Below are 16,552 nucleotides of genomic sequence, written 5' to 3' on the forward strand. Positions count from 1 at the left end.
TATCACTTAATAATATGCGACAGGGGGCGCTGTGCGCGCACTAATGCACTTATGACAGCAAAACCAGGAGTATGATTTCTAGACTCGAACGTGGCCAGCGCTGCAGAAACATTGTCCCATAATGTAAACCCGCTCGTCAATGCCTATTTCGAGCAAGTGGCACACTTGATCCCCATTCTATTCGTGTTCCTGCTGCGCTCCTCCGGTGACCCCCCCGCCCGGGACATCCTCGACGTGGCCGCCCGTCCGTCCCGTCCCGACCCGAGGAGGACGCTGCACTCCGGGATCACTCCTCCGCGTTTCGTCGTTCGTCCACCGCCGCCCGGGACCGTTTCACCAAATAAAAAAAAAAACACCACAGCGACACGTATTACCCCCCCACCACCACCTCGGTTTCACTGTCCGTGGACGTGTTGTTGTGAACAGTCCGGGTCCAAGATGTCGGTGGCGGGGTTCAAGAAGCAGTTCTACAAAGCCAGCCAGGTTTGAGTTTGAAACTTTTCCTTCTCAACTTTTCAGCCTCCGCGTTAGCCGCTAACGCAGCTAGCAGCGGATGCTAACGCCGTTAGCGGGACTAACCTCACCCTCCGTCCGTGTGCCTTCTCCTGCTCCTGTGTGTCTGTTGTTAAGTGTGTGTGACCCACTGTCAGGCTATGCGAACCACCTAGATAGCCGTTTCCTTATCGATACTTAGAATAAATGTGCGATTTGTTGGCGGGCGCGGACGTCCCCCCCCCCCCCATCGCGTTAGCACCAATCTCAGCGGCTAGCTGCAGACTCCAGATGCTGGAGATAGGATGACGGAGATGTTGATGAGACCTTCACTCTTAAGGAGGACAGTGATGAGACCTTCACTCTTTAGGAGGACAGTGATGAGACCTTCACTCTTTAGGAGGACAGTGATGAGACCTTCACTCTTTAGGAGGACAGAGATGAGACCTTCACTCTAAGGAGGACAGTGATGAGACCTTCACTCTTTAGGAGGACAGAGATGAGACCTTCGCTCTTAGGAGGACAGAGATGAGACCTTCACTCTTTAGGAGGACAGTGATGAGACCTTCGCTCTTAGGAGGACAGAGATGAGACCTTCACTCTTAGGAGGACAGTGATGAGACCTTCACTCTTAGGAGGACAGGGGTGTGTTCCTGAGACCTTCACTCTTTAGTTCAGACTAGATGATCATCTGTTCTGTAGGTTGGTTGATGTTTAGCAGAACAGTAGAGTAGAGGCGTCCATCATCTGCTGATCCGTTTAAAGGGTGAGCTCAATAATGGACTGGAGGATAATATCTCCTCTGAAAAGATTCATTTCATGTTGATTTGGTACGTTTTTGAAATGTTGTGAAATAAGGGATAGTTTGGCATGGCATTGCGTATGAGTAGCCATCGTGGGGTTTGGGGGAAAATGTGGCTCAGTTTGGACCTGAAAACATGTAGGCTGAGCGTTAATGTGTGTGTTTGTCTACGATGCATTAGTTAAAACTATGTCTTTAGTTACACTTTTAACTAATCCGATTTGGGTACACAATGTGAGATAACACCAGTTGTCACGTAGCCAGAATGTCCACATCACAGCTGGAAAGACAATCGCACACTATGTTGTACAGACGTAGTCATTATTCATCATGTCTGACGTCGGTGTCCATACTGAGATGTAAATGCGATTGGTGACTGTTCTGGATCTCAGTTAAATCTCTGTTCTCAGACAGGGTTGATGATGAAGGGTTAAATCAGTGATCTCAGACCGGGTTGATGATGAAGGGTTAAATCAGTGATCTCAGAGAGGGTTGATGATGAAGGGTTAAATCAGTGATCTCAGAGAGGGTTGATGAGGAAGGGTTAAATCAGTGATCTCAGAGAGGGTTGATGATGAAGGCACTTTGAGTCTTCCTGCCCCGGCTGATCTCGGCAGGAAAGACATTTGCTTGCTGGCTCCGTTTCCTGTCAGGAACAGCCCAGTTCCCAGTTGGCTAGAAAGATAAAAACAAAGACCATTTTGAATCATTCACAGTGGTTGGGATTACCACTGCAGTGATTGTTGTGAAAAATAAAGACCCTGCTTTGAACCTAAGAATCATGCCTGCATAAGTGTGCTGTAGAACCGCAATGCGGGGCCCGCTGTTGCCAGCACCCGGAGCCAATAACATTTGGAATTGACACACGCTCAAATATGCCGGCCCTCCCTCTGCGCGCTCCTATTGATGAAGACCTCCCTCTGAGCACACTTATTAGTAAGTTATTGTGCAATATTATTAGCACTAAACTGCGTATTTTCTGCGTTTTGCCAGAGCGATGGCAGCTGGTTCATGTTGTCAGGGTTCTGCTGAGGTATGCAGGAAGCAGGCAGATGGTTGAATAAGGGCTGGCGTGTGTTTGTACATCCCTCTAGTGCGTGCTCGGCTTCGCTGTATGTTCCATTAATTCCCACTCCTGCAATAACAAAGTCCTAAACCTACTGACCTTGTTATTATTTTGATTTTATTTTATTTTTTTACAAAAGCATACTGGTTGCTCAGCGGAAAATGACAGATGGCGGAAATGTTTCTGTCATGCTATTGTGTGTTGACGGGAGATATTCAGTCAATGTATTGAGTTTGGTGCTGTGATGCCTACAGTATGACGTACTAGTTCCCCTCTCAGCATCCAGATGAAAGATGGATGGGGACGTTGAAAGGTTTACATATACAGGATTGACAAGTCATGTTTTGGTTCCTAAATATTCAGTGGACTTTATGTTTGTTATATATATTCTTATATATATAATTCTTATTCTATATTCTTATATTCAAGCATGTTTATGCTGACCAGGTCGAGTTGTTTATCCGACTGTGTGTTTCCATGCTTCTTTCAACGTATGAAGATATGTATGGGGACGGTGGCCTGTAGGTTTGTCTTGCGTTGCGTACCGAGGGCAGATGATAGTAATTAGGGTGCTGCTGAGGCTCTGTTTCTACTTGTGACCTCAGTGCCTTCAGGGTGCCTCTGTCATGTGTTTTAACGCCGACCACAGGAATTCCCCATTGTAACCAATTGTATTAAACAAACTGTGTCTCCATTGCAGCCATGTTTCTGTCGTCTCTGGGTTGAACCAAAGTTACATCTCATGCTGGAGTGGTTCTCCTCTCGGTTGGAGGTACTTCAGGGCCACACGTCCCACGCACACAGTCTGCCATGTAGCGGTTCGGCCGTTCGGGGAGGGGGAGGAACAAAACAAGAGCGGTTGTAATGAGAAGCGCCCTACAGTGCCTGCATCATGTGACGGTCTATGTCATTAGTTTGGGAGCAGAGCAGACCCCCCACTTCCACAGGACTGCTGGGGCTTGACTTGTGCAACACGTTGCGTAACTCCTAAGGAAGCTTCCTTCGCTTTAAACTACCTCCCTGTCCTCCTAGCCAGCTCGTAAACGCTGGTATTGTGGAGTCATAGATTCATTACGATGCTGTATCATGGCTATACCGTAGCTGTACTGATACGAAGTGTTTAATTATAGTGGTTGCATATTGATGATGACGGTATCAAAGTTGGAAATCAAACATTTAGTTATTATGTAGGCTAATGGTGTCTGGTCATACGGAAGTGAATGTCTTGACACAATCCGTTCAAAACACTCATGTTTTGTTGTGCAGTTGAGTCAAATGGCGCTGTGTCATTGATTAGCTGCAGCAAGAGTTTGTGTTGCGATAGGAACGTGCATCAATAGCTCACCATGGTCTCTGATCGTCTCTCCTGTGCCGGATGTTGTTCGTTCTCACGTTACTTGAAGCACTGTATACACAATGTGAACACAAATGAAGCCATTGGCCGTTGTAGGAGCAATGTTATTTCCTTCTTTTTGGTTTTCTACGATGAGCTCTGTTGCATTTTACAATTCAGTGCTTGTTATGAAAATGCACGGGGCTCTAAAATCATTTGAAAGGATTGCATGATTTGGCCGGAGGGGAAATATTGTTTCCTTTTTGTTGAGGATTTTTCAGAAATCAGGAAATATATAATTAGTCTGCCTTGTTCCTTAATATTTCATACCTGAGCACCACCCTCTGTAGGCTCTCTAGAACTCTCTGTGACTCTCTTTGGCAACTGTCTCTTCTTGTGATTTTGCAGATGGTGAGTGAAAAAGTGGGCGGTGCCGAGGGAACCAAATTAGACGAAGAGTTCAAGGACTTGGAGCGGGTAAGAGACTTTAAACGCCCTCACTTTAAAGTGTCCGGTGCTTTCACACACAACAGAGACAATGGCCCGGAGGGTTCCTGATCCCGGGTCGCCTGGTGAGGGGGGGGGGGGGGGGGGGTCGTGTCCCACAGGTTGGATCACGTCTGTGCGGAGAGGGAGAATGCCAGTTCTTCTCACGAGTGTGAGCTCCAAACGTGTTGCTGATGCGTCACGCCGTCTCAGGAATGATTGCCATCTAAACAAGTCTGAGGACTGAAATACCACGGAGTCTGAGCGAGCGGCCCGCCACCCTGCAACAACAACGCGGCCATCGCGTCGCTGTAGATACGGCTCCATGCGTTATCCACATCTTTAATCAGTGTTATGCTGACCTGAGGATAATAACGCTGCCACTTTCACATCATGTTGAGTCTTCATCACGCCATGAAACTGTGTGTGTGTGTGTGTGTGTGTGTGTGTGTGTGTGTGTGTGTGTGTGTGTGTGTGTGTGTGTGTGTGTGTGTGTGTGTGTGTGTGTGTGTGTGTGTGTGTGTGTGTGTGTGTGTGTGTGTGTCCTCCCTCCTGTGATTCTGTAGAAAGTAGATGTGACGAGTAAAGCAGTGGTGGAGGTCATCTCCAAAACGTCAGAGTACCTCCAGCCCAACCCAGGTGAGAGACGGAGAGCTCCACGGTGCCGCGGACGCCCCGCACAGCCACCGACACGGCTCTGTTTTCATTCTGAATGTTGTTGTTCAATGTTGTTATTCAACTGTACCTGTTGCTTTCACTTTCTCTCTCGCTCTCAATCTCACTCTCACTCTCACTCTCTCTCTCTCTCTCGCTCTGTTTCTCTCTCTCTCTCTGTGTGTGTCTCTCTCTCTCTCTCTGTCTCTCTCTCTCTCTCTCTCTCTCTCTCTCTCTCTCTCTCTCTCTCTCTCTCTCTCTCTCTCTCTCTGTCTCTCTCTGTGTCTCTCTCTCTCTCTCTCTTTCTTTCTTTCTTTCTTTCTTTCTTTCTTTCTTTCTGTCTCTCTCGCTCTGTCTCTCTCTCTCTCTCTCTGTGTCTCTCTCTCTCTCTCTCTCTCTCTCTCTCTCTCTCTCCCCCTCCCTCCCTCCCTCCCCCCCCTCCCTCCCTCCCCAGCCTCCAGAGCCAAACTGTCCATGTTGAACACGATGTCTAAGATCCGTGGTCAGGTGAAGAACCCGGGCTACCCGCAGGCCGAGGGCCTGCTGGGGGAGTGCATGGTGAAGTACGGCCGGGAGCTGGGGGAGGACACCAACTTTGGTACGTCGCTCTGTCGCTAGGAGCTGGTGGTGTGAAGTGGTCCTTGTCTTAAGTATGTTCACATTAGGGCTGAACGATTAATCAGATTCAAATCGGGATCGCGATGTAATAGAACTCAATGTGCAAATCGCAAAGGCTGCGATATAAATAAAAATGATTTGTTACCGTTTCTAACTGGAGATTTATATTTATTAGTGTGAATGCTGGAGCATTCACACTCTAGATATCAAAATCTTTATTTTTCTTATTTTTATTCTGTCAATACTTTGGTCTTCCCCTTCGCCATACTTTCAGCTACAGAAACCATTCAAATATCAAAACGTTCAGCTTTGTAACGACACGATGGCTATCTATTCAGCTTTTTTCTATTCATTCAACTTTTAAAACTATTCTACTTTTTCCGCCCAGATAGGCTGGCCAGGGCCTAGCTGGGCCCCGGGGCCAAATAGGCTCGGGGCTGTTACAAGTCCTTTTCTGTTGGTTTCATAGAATTACGTTGACGCTCGAGCAAGGGGACGTTCAGCAGTGTTGCCAGATTGGGCTGTTTTTCCAGCCCTATTGTGCTACTTTTAATCACGCACCGGCTCCGCTATTCTCTTAAAGAGAATACCATTACTACTACTAATTTCAGCTACTACTACTTCAGTTACTTCTACTTCAGCTATTAGTACTACTAATTCAGCTACTACTACTATTTCAGCTACTACTACTACTACTTCAGCTACTACTAATACTTCAGCTACTACAAATAATAATTCAGCTACTACTACTACTACTACTACTTTCAGATTCTTCAGATCAATTCATTTTACATTTCTGCATTTTCAGTAGTGATGGGTCGTTTGCGAACGAATCAGTTTGAATGAACGACTAACAAGAACGAACCGACCTGATTCCCCGTTTCAGTTCGTCTCGATTCGTTTGAGAATGAGAACGAGGGAGGAGCCGAGTCTGACCGACTCAGCTGAGAACGTGCATTCGTGATTTGTTTGAATGAGAACGAGGGAGGAGCTGAGTCTGAATGACTCAGCGGAGCACCGCTACCGGAAACACGACTGAACGAACCAACAATTCAAACGATTCTTCTTGGCGAACTGACTGACGCAAAGTGATTCAAGCAAACAAATCATGAAATCCATCACTAATTTTCAGCAATGCTTTGCGCTTTTCATTCAGCTGTCAGCATTCACACGCATTTTCTGCAGGAAATGCATTTTCTGGTTTTTCTTTTACAATTCAATAGTTAAATAAAGATGTTATAATATCAATCCATCTCAACACATCGGCCTGACCTAAAGGAAGGAGCAGTTTATATGTTGACTGCTTCCAATGTTGTGTTATTCATATAAAGAATGATTTATTGCTTTTTTAGTGAATAATACAGAACATGAGGAGCTTAATAAATTAAAAAGCATATTAAATCGCAATATTGGTCAAAATAATCGCAATTACATTAGTTCCCCAAATCGTTCAGCCCTAATTCACAATTAACATTCAAAGCTCCACTGGTCTCATGTGAAGATCCACTTGGAAAAGGAGAGCTTGTAGACTGTGTGTGTGTGTGTGTGTGTGTGTGTGTGTGTGTGTGTGTGTGTGTGTGTGTGTGTGTGTGTGTGTGTGCGTGTGCCTGTGTCTGTGTCTGTCTGTCTGCGTCTGTGTGCGTGTGTGTGGGTTATTTGCTGATTTACGATGTTTCTCGTTTTGAACAGTGCGTCCAGTGTGTGACGTTTTCTCTGATGGATATAGGGCCTTGTCTTGTGGCTCAGGTTGTCCCCAGCTCTGTTAACGGTGTGTGTGTGTGTGTGTGTGTGTGTGTGTGTGTGTGTGTGTGTGTGTGTGTGTGTGTGTGTGTGTGTGTGTGTGTGTGTGTGTGTGTGTGTGTGTGTGTGTGTGTGTGTGTGTGTGTGTGTTCAGGAGGAGCTCTGGTGGACGTGGGCGACTCCATGAGGAGGATGGCGGAGGTGAAGGACTCGCTGGACATCGACGTCAAACAGAACTTCATCGACCCGCTGCAGGGGCTGTGCGACAAGGACCTGAGGGAGATACAGGTGTGTCCTACAGAGGAGGGGCCGGCCGTATGACTACGCCCCGTTCACACTTAGGCCCGGGCGATAGGGCTGAAAGACGTATCACGATATAACTCGATCATATTGATCGATATCGATAACTATTGATCAGTTGAATGACCTAAAAAGTCTAGGAATTACCGTGCTGGATGTAAACACTTCTGTTTAAACACTTAATACGACCTTCCACTGTTCTTCATTGATAAATACTCCAATGTCGATACAACAATGAAAAACACTCAAACATTGTAAATAAGTATGGAACCGTGTTTGTGCAACAAACCCAGCTGCTAGATTCGGACGTCCAGGCTCTTATCGATATATATTGAACATGTTTTATTTTGATGTTGATCCAAAAAAAAAAAAAGTATCACGATACGATCATTTATTGTTTTATTGCCCAGGCCTAAACACATATGTCCGTTGATGGATCTCATTGACTTTGCATGGGGGCGCTCTCGAAATGCATTGTGGGTCCCGTCTGTTCTGTAGGCTCCGTTGCCGTTGCGTCAAAAAGTTGAGAAATGTTAAACTTTTCAGGCAGCGACGGATCCGTCGGCCAATCAGATTGCGTTACGCAAATACACGCAAACACACTGTGCAATGACATCGCCTTTGTAATTCAACCCGGGAGGAGAACACACATGGATGTGTCAAAAAGCCCCCAAACCACCGTCAGCCGTCGACGTTATGCGGATGCTGCTGTACTTCTGCTTTATGTCAGACCGTTCCGATTCACGGCCAACCGGTTCTGTTCCCACTTCTATTTCATGTTCCGTCATTTCTTCGCTTCCTAGTCTATTGAGCAGCTACCGCCAGGTCAAGGGGCTGTTTTTATCTCTTGTTTCATGGTAGTTAGCGATTGAGTTTTGACAAAGCAAAGCCATTCACATCTCTGTGGTTATCTAGTCTGCCGCCCCCTCCACCGAATAAGTCACATTTTCTGACCGCAAAGCAGAACTCAAGACCCATCTAGTCAAGCGGCTATCTCCTAGTCCCACAGTCCAAAGAGGACGTTTCGTCTAACGTTTACATTTACATTTAGGGCATTTAGCAGACAGTTTTTATCCAAAGCGACCTACAACTATTCATTCACACATGAATGGGCGACAGCCAGCTGGTCAGGAGCAGTCAGGGTGAGGGCGTCTCGCTCAGGGACACCTCCACACTCGGCTAGGAGGAGGAGCCGGGGATCGAACCAGCAACCTTCTGGTTACTGGACAACCCGCTCTACCCCCTGATCTTCTGCCGCCCCCCTCTAACGTCTCTAATCCCAGAGGAGCCTCCCCACTCGGTCAGACCCTCCAGCCGCGGGGAGGTTCTGGGTAGGGGTGTAAATCAGAGCCTTCATGACGACTTGATTCGATATGATGTTGATTTCTTAAGCCAACGATTTGATTATTTTCGATACTTCAGAATTCACTGTAAGAAAAAGAAAACAATAGTTTTTTTAATAATCGATACTCATGCGGACGAATTGATGCATCGAATCGTCGGCTGTTTTGTGTAAATCGATACAAATTGATTAGGGGTGTAACAAAAACCGATTTGAATCGGAAAATCAATTTTGATTTAAAAGATGCGAATCTTCTGAATCAAACTGAATCTAATCGTTCCATTTAAAAAATGTATCGTTCCTGAATCGTATCGTACCCCATGTATCGAGATACGCATCGAATCGTCTTTTATTGGAGAGATGCACACCCCTAAAATCGATTCATATTTACACCCCAGCGTGTGTCTCTGCCCCCCCCCCCCAGCACCACCTGAAGAAGCTGGAGGGCCGCCGGCTGGACTACGACTACAAGAAGAAGCGGCAGGGCAAGATCCCCGACGAGGAGCTCCGTCAGGCGCTGGAGAAGTTCCACGAGTCCAAGGACGTGGCGGAGACCAGCATGTACAACCTGCTGGAGACTGACGTGAGCCCCCTCCTCCCCTGTGTGTGTGTGTGTGTGTGTGTGTGTGTGTGTGTGTGTGTGTGTGTGTGTGTGTGTGTGTGTGTGTGTGTGTGTGTGTGTGTGTGTGTGTGTGTGTGTGTGTGTGTGTCTTCTGACTCTGGTGTTTTTTTTTAATGCTATTAAGTTTCCCTCATCCTTTACTACTTGTTAACAAAGCACGACAGCCACACAGCATTCGTTGTAGTCTCAGGCAGGTGTCTTCGCCTTTCCGTCTGTAATTCCTAACCCTAACTGGGAGTTAATCTAGCTTGACTGCGTCACCCATTTCATGGACGTATCTTACTGTACTGGGTCAGGTGCTAATAGTTCATTTGTGTATACTGTATCGCTATCATCCTCTATTTAGGTGGTAAACAGTTCTGTCAGGCAGGACGTCCACTTTAAACCAAACACAGCCTGATTGGGTCCAGTGTTGCGTTCAACCGGAGCCTCCCCTGAGTCATTTATTAACCAGGATGGAGAGCTGTTTATCAGGGATGGAGGCTCGTTTTCACATGCACTTATATGCGTGTGTGTGGCTGTGTGTGTGTGTGTGTGTGTGTGTGTGTGTGTGTGTCTGCGTGTGCTCGTGTGTGTGACTGCGTGTGTGACTGTGTGTGACTGCGTGTGTGACTGTGTGTGTGACTGCGTGTGTGTCTGTGTGTGCTTGTGTGTGTGACTGCATGTGCTTGTGTGTGTGACTGTGTGTGTGTGACTGCGTGTGTGTGTCTGCATGTGCTTGTGTGTCTGTGTGTGTGTGTGACTGCATGTGTGTGTGTGCTTGTGTGTCTGTGTGAGTGTGTGTGACTGTGTGTGTCTGCATGTGTGCGTGTGTGACTGCGTGTGTGACTGCGTGTGTGTGTGACTGTGTGTGCGGCTGCGTGTGTGTGTGCGTGTGTGTGACTGCGTGTCTGTGTGTGTGTGTGTGTGTGTGTGTGTGTGACTGCGTGTGTGTGCCTGCTTGTGTGTGTGCGTGTGCATGTGCGCGTGTGCGTGTGCGTGGCGGACCCCAGCAGGTGGAGCAGGTGAGCCAGCTGTCCTCTCTGGTGGAGTCCCAGCTGCAGTACCACCGGCAGGCGGTGACCGTGCTGGACGAGCTGTCGGACAAACTCAGAGAGAGGTGAGGGCGATGAGGAGAATCTATTTCAATTTTAAAAAGCGCCTTTCAAGGCACCAAAGGACACCGTACAAATACAAATAAAGTGCATATGGTCAATTAAAGTACATACATAGTCGGTCACACACGTGGTCAGATAACGCTGACAATATGGACACGGTGCACTCCCGACAGAGAGCAGGACAGACATGGACACAGGCTGGGTACATATGAAGGCGTACATGCAGGGTGCTCTCCCTCAGCCCACACACACACACACACACACACACACACACACACACACACACACACACACACACACACACACACACACACACACACACACACACACACACACACACACACACACACACACACCTGGACCTGGAGCTCAGTCAGCTGCTGACTTGGAGCACTCATTTCTTCTGGATGGAAATCTGTGTTTTGAGTTGTGTTTTAAGACCCATCCCCTCCTCGTGGGTCAACCCCATGTCCTGGGACCTTTAAGACCCATCTCCTCCTCGTGGGTCAACCCCATGTCCTGGGACCTTTAAGACCCATCTCCTCCTCGTGGGTCAACCCCATGTCCTGGGACCTTTAAGACCCATCCCCTCCTCGTGGGTCAACCCCATGTCCTGGGACCTTTAAGACCCATCCCCTCCTCGTGGGTCAACCCCATGTCCTGGGACCTTTAAGACCCATCTCCTCCTAGTGGGTCAACCCCATGTCTTGGGACCTTTAAGACCCATCCCCTCCTCGTGGGTCAACGCCATGCCCTGTTCCTCTTGTCTCCAGGATGAACGAGGCCCAGTCCCGACCGCGCCGCGAGTACACGCCCAAACCCAAGCCCGTCTACGACTACGGAGACAACGACCAATCCAACGGAGGATACACCACCTCGGTGGCCCCGCCTCCAGCACGCAACTCAGGTAAGAGCTCGCGTGTGTGTGTGTGTGTGTGTTTGTCTCTGTGTGTGTCTGTGTCTGTGTGTGTGTCTGTGTGTGTGTGTGAGTGCTGGACACTGAGTGGGGGAGGAGGAGGGGGGAGGGTGAGGGCGGTAATGGGGTCAACTCTCATCTGGCTGCCCCGCCCCCCCCCCCCCTCTGGAAGTGACCTCGTTTCCGTTTCCTGCGTCGTGGTCATCGTGACTCTGGGTCAGATCTTCGGGAAGGCCAGACCAGGCGACGTCACGTTGTCTTTGTCGTGTCCAGAAGTGGCGCAGCATGCTCCAGATAGTGAGAACAATGCGGGCTAAGGGAGGTGTGTGTGTGTGTGTGTGTGTGTGTGTGTGTGTGTGTGTGTGTGTGTGTGTGTGTGTGTGTGTGTGTGTGTGTGTGTGTGTGTGTGTGTGTGTGTGTGTGTGTGTGTGTGTGTGTGTGTGTGTGCGGTACCTTATGAGTGCAGAACATTGTCTTCGTGATCGGACCAGCGATCACCCAAGGCCGCCATGTGATGATACCATCGGAGTCGAGTGAATCGGCGCTTCCTGGTCCCCCTCGGCTAATGTGCAGAACCAAAAGCGACCTGCGGGGAAAAGGAGCAGACACAAAGAGGGGGTTGTTGTGACCGAGGAAAAGCCCCGTCACATGTAGAGGCAGTGGGACGAACACAAACCAAGACTGAGAACCGAAGGTCACGCGCTGCGCTGATACCAGGCTCGCTGACTCATTGTTTACACATCGCTTCAACGTCAGTGAGACGTTTGTCAGCGGATCTCCCCCCGCTGGGGTCACCAGCGTTCACACTGGTAGTGATGGCTCGTTCGCAACCGAACTGAACCGACCTGATTCCCCGTTTTCAGTTTGTCGTCGTTCGTATCGTTCGTTCTCCGAGACTCGACTCCCAGCTCCGCCCACTGGTCGCGCTGGTCGCGCTGACTGGCGAGTCGCCGTTCGTTCACTGACTGTGTTTAGCGGTGAAGACTCGAGGACTGAGAAGTCACAAGAGTCAGCCGGGCCAACAACATCCCGATTCCGAACATGAAGCGCTCCTCAGCTAAAAGGAACTTAGTTAATGTTGTGTTGATTGATGACCGTTTGCACCATCGCACGATCGTGATTCGTTTGAGAACGAGAATGAGGGAGGAGCTGAGTCTGACCGACTCGGTGACTGAGAACCGCGATTCACCGCTACCGGAAACGCGACTGAACGAACGAACGAACGATTCAAACGACTCTTCTTGGCGAACTGATTCATTCAAACAAATCATGAAATCCACCGCACTAGTTCACAGGGGACGCATCAAACGGCCCGCGGTCAGGAGAGAACAGCCGACCGCTTGAAGCTAGTTTCATCATGGACGTTCATTTGAACTCGTGCCACCGGATGCGACCTGACAACGCGGCCTCGATCCGATTCCCAGAGAGTCCACACCTGGCGGTGAATACCTGGAGGCGTCGTTTTTCCAAACACGAGAGCGCAAGGGCGAGGTCACCGCGTCGAGGCTCCCGTCTCACATGGTAGTCCACTGGTTGAAAGTGAAAGGAAAGCCAAGGCTGGGAACATTCTGGGCCCGTTGGGAAGGCCAACCGGTGAACAATCAACAAGTCATTGTGGTGATACACTGTGGTGATGATTAACCAGCCCCTGCCCATGAATATTCCACCGGTTAAAGTTGTGCCTTTAGATGTGGTGTGCAGGCGGTCGGTCACGCTGGCCCGTGCTCTGCAGCTCGGTGTTGCTCAGACACGGGGGGTCTGGGGAAAGGCGGTATACAAGTTAGGAAGGAGCAAGGAGAAAGAAGTAGTCTGCAAATAACACCCACGTGTTGTCTGTTGCTGTGGTCGTGACACGGAGCCAGGCGGCCACGTTCTTCTCAAGTCAAAGCGATCATCCGGAGTAGTGTTCTACTGCCAAAGACATATTTTCCCTTCCTAAAAATGATTTCTGCTGTCGGGGGGAAAACATGCATCGGGTACATTCCCCAAAAATAGTTAACCACTGTTGAGCCGAGCCTACAGCAGGGGCGGACTGTGTGTGTTGTTCACCACACGGTGTGGCGCCTCATCGAGGTCTGTGGTTCATCAGAACATCCCTTTATTAAATGATCCAACCCTGTGTTATTCCCCCATAGACATTTGACCGAGGGAACCGGGAGCCTCGGAGGCAGGACTTATTCTTCAGAGGTCTATAGTGTGGTGTTGTGACGACGGTGATGTCGCGGTGATGTTGAGTCCTCTCCTTGTTTGTGTCCGCAGTACCGGAGCAGCCCAGCTGCAAGGCGCTGTACGACTTTGACCCGGAGAACGAGGGGGAGCTGGGCTTCCGCGAGGGCGACATCATCACGCTGACCAATCAGATCGACGAGAACTGGTACGAGGGCATGCTCCACGGCCAATCGGGATTCTTCCCCCTCAACTACGTGGAGGTGCTGGTGGCCCTGCCTCTCTAAAGTCATGGTCGGGTGAGAGAGAGAGAGAGAGAGAGAGAGGGGGATGAGAGAGAGAGGGGGGGATGAGAGAGAGAGGGATGAGTGAAGCCAGAGACGGGGCGTAGAATATTCATCTTCATCTTGTAGTCCACCACGACGTCGTCATCATCAAAACTTGTACAGTCTTGTACTTTCTGTCATCGGGACCTTGAAGGGAAATTCAGAAGATGATGACGTTCCACATTCCAGACGAGAAATGTATTAAAACATGAATGACTGAATACCAACCACTCCCACGCCGAGGTCAGGAGGTCAGGAGGTCATGAGGTCAGGGTCCCAGGGCGTCTGAGACCAGTCGTTATGACGTCATGCTTTCCTCCGACCAACTGAATTGAGGAGGGAAAGAAAAGTTACATGCTACGTTTATTTTTTTTTTTAAGCTCATAAATCAAACAGGTGACTGTAATGTTGGCCCCTACATTTCATAAACTATTTGGTTCTAATTGTTGTGCAGAAATTGCCTCGACTGCTCTCTCGACGCCCCCTGTTGGCTGAACCCATTATGACACCAGGCGTAAAAGTTGCACATGAGCAGATGCAGGTCACGTGGTCAAACGTTTAAAACGCTTTGTTGTTTTTAAAAGATTTATCGTTGTTGTTTTTTTTTGTGCTTTTGGTTTCTGTCAATGATGAGCCTTGAATCCGTTTGACATTGCGGGGGTTCACCTTAAGATCCAGAGACACTACCCCGCACAGTGACACCGAGGGCCCCCGGGGGGCCTCCGTTACAGCCTCAAGAGACCCAGCCCTCTCTGATGGTCCTGATGGGATTTCAGTATTTACTCCTCATAACTTTTTGTCTCCTTCCGTTTGCTCATCAATTCTAACGAGTTTTGCCGTCGTTCCAAATCTGTGAAAAACAAAAAGTTTTGTTAAACGCACCTTGGTCCTCAAATGAGATTCACGCGAGCGCTGCGTTTGTGTGTTTTTTTTTTTTCTTTCGACGGTGAGACTTCAACATCCGCCGACGCGCCCTGACCCAAAGTCGATGCTCTTCTTGCACCCGTTTTTCACTTCAACTTATAGCCACTAGTTTTCTACCCGTACACCGTACAAGTGCATCACACCACGTGTCTGGTGTATATGTGTGTATGGTTTATATGTACGGGCGGTGCATCAGCCATATGGCTCTCGACGGGTCTGACAGCCAAAACCGCAACACTTTACTGTACTTTCACTCAGTACTCGCCGTACTGTATTACACGTACAGCACCCAAGGCCTGTTTACGGTCACCTAGAGTCCGTCACGTGACCAGAGATCCACTCGAGTGGGTGGTCTGAGCGCCCTACGTGCTCTTTATGCATCCTGTCCACCAGGTTTTTTCCTCCTCACCGGACCTGAGGACACTGCTGGCGGTGTCTCTCTGATCCCATCCACCGCGAGCCGCCCCCCCCCCCACAGTTTACTATCTGCCCTCCACCTCCTCCTGTACGATGGCGTCTTTAATGCATTGGGCCGGTTTGGTGTAGTGGTTCATCACTCTGTGTATGAGGGACAGACCAGGGTTGAAAAGGGAGTTGATAAAAGGGAAAGGTCCACCAGGGTTAGGAGTCTTCCAACCCTGTCGTGCCGCGTGACTCTTTTCTGCCAGACTCTTGTTAGTACGCGGCCCAGCAGAGGAGGAGTTAAATGATGTTTAGATTGGTGATTACGATGAAAGGACCCAAGGGGGGGGGGGACTTGAACAGACCCTCTTCGTCCTCTGTCCCTCTCCTCTCATGCGTTTACATGTCTCATCTACAGTCCATTTCACTGGTGGTCGTGGAGGCTTCAGAGGGCGGAGTTATGCGTGGACTCACTGTATTATAGGAGGAGGGCAACAAGAACTTCCTTTGCTTAGCTGTTTTAGTGCCTTTGAAAAAGGGAGGCGGCGACGTGACTAATAATAACCAAAATAATATAGAGACTTTGTTAAATGGTCGTGAGTTTCCTGGCCTGATCCGTTTATCCTATCCTGTTCTTTATTGTTGTTTTTTTCCCCTCCCATGGCACTTTGCCGCGTACAAACTTAGTGCATGTGTACACGGTTCCAGACCCCCCCCCCCCCCACACGAGACAGGGCAGAGCGGTTAACTCTGCCCACATGGACGTGTGGTTTGGCCGGCGGAGCGTGCTGGTGAATAGTGTCTGGGGAACTGGTTTGTAGCGGTGGTCAGAAACGTGCCCCCCTGTCTGTTGTCTCCTTGTTTTTCTAAAGAGTTATATGTGTGTTTTAATCGGACAGCTAGAATACTCCTTTTTACACTGCGAAAAATCACGTTTGTCTCTCCTATAGTATTTTTTTTTGATATCGACCTTAGCCATTTTTAAATTTAACTTTGCATGTAGTCTCATATGATACCTTGTTAATGTATGTTTTAGTTTAAGTTGCCTTTCCATGTTTTCTATGTCACAAGTCCAACATTTAACGGCGATACTTTTATCAAAATATTTGTCCATGCTTCTTGTTTTGTCACCCTCCCCCCCCCCCCCCACCATTCTTTTAATAAAGAAAGAAAAAAATTATTGCAATGTTGTGGCATTGAGTGAATTCTCCTGAATATAGAGCGATACTAGACTCAGTGACAGCTGGGTTAAGTGGAGTTCAAATC

The 16,552-nt window shown here is 48.7% G+C and overlaps 1 protein-coding gene across 2 annotated transcripts; it reads left to right on the top strand.

Annotated features, from left to right (window-relative positions):
• Positions 1-96: 96 nt before the first annotated feature.
• On the top strand, positions 97-16,427 carry LOC311353349 (endophilin-A2-like). Of its 2 annotated transcripts, none has more exons than XM_084473228.1 (9): positions 97-483; positions 4,102-4,170; positions 4,746-4,818; positions 5,288-5,431; positions 7,346-7,479; positions 9,258-9,416; positions 10,448-10,554; positions 11,326-11,459; positions 13,728-16,427. In XM_084473228.1, exons 1-9 carry the CDS (start codon positions 439-441, stop codon positions 13,919-13,921), a joined length of 1,059 nt encoding a protein of 352 aa, XP_084329354.1. In that variant the 5' UTR covers positions 97-438; the 3' UTR covers positions 13,922-16,427. The 2 variants fall into 2 exon arrangements, with proteins under 2 accessions (XP_084329354.1, XP_084329355.1); XM_084473229.1 differs by having other exon boundaries at positions 10,451-10,554.
• The last annotated feature ends 125 nt before the right edge of the window (positions 16,428-16,552 follow it).

The sequence above is a fragment of the Micromesistius poutassou genome (assembly GCF_964030765.1).
Source record: "Micromesistius poutassou genome assembly, chromosome: 9".
NCBI lineage: Eukaryota > Metazoa > Chordata > Actinopteri > Gadiformes > Gadidae > Micromesistius > Micromesistius poutassou.

Coding starts and splice junctions, on each gene's coding strand:
- LOC311353349 (XM_084473228.1), top strand. CDS start 439: ATGTCGGTGGCGGGGTTCAAGAAGCAGTTCTACAAAGCCAGCCAG. Junction 484..4,101: donor AGTTCTACAAAGCCAGCCAG/GTTTGAGTTTGA, acceptor GTGATTTTGCAG/ATGGTGAGTGAAAAAGTGGG. Junction 7,480..9,257: donor AGGACCTGAGGGAGATACAG/GTGTGTCCTACA, acceptor CCCCCCCCCCAG/CACCACCTGAAGAAGCTGGA.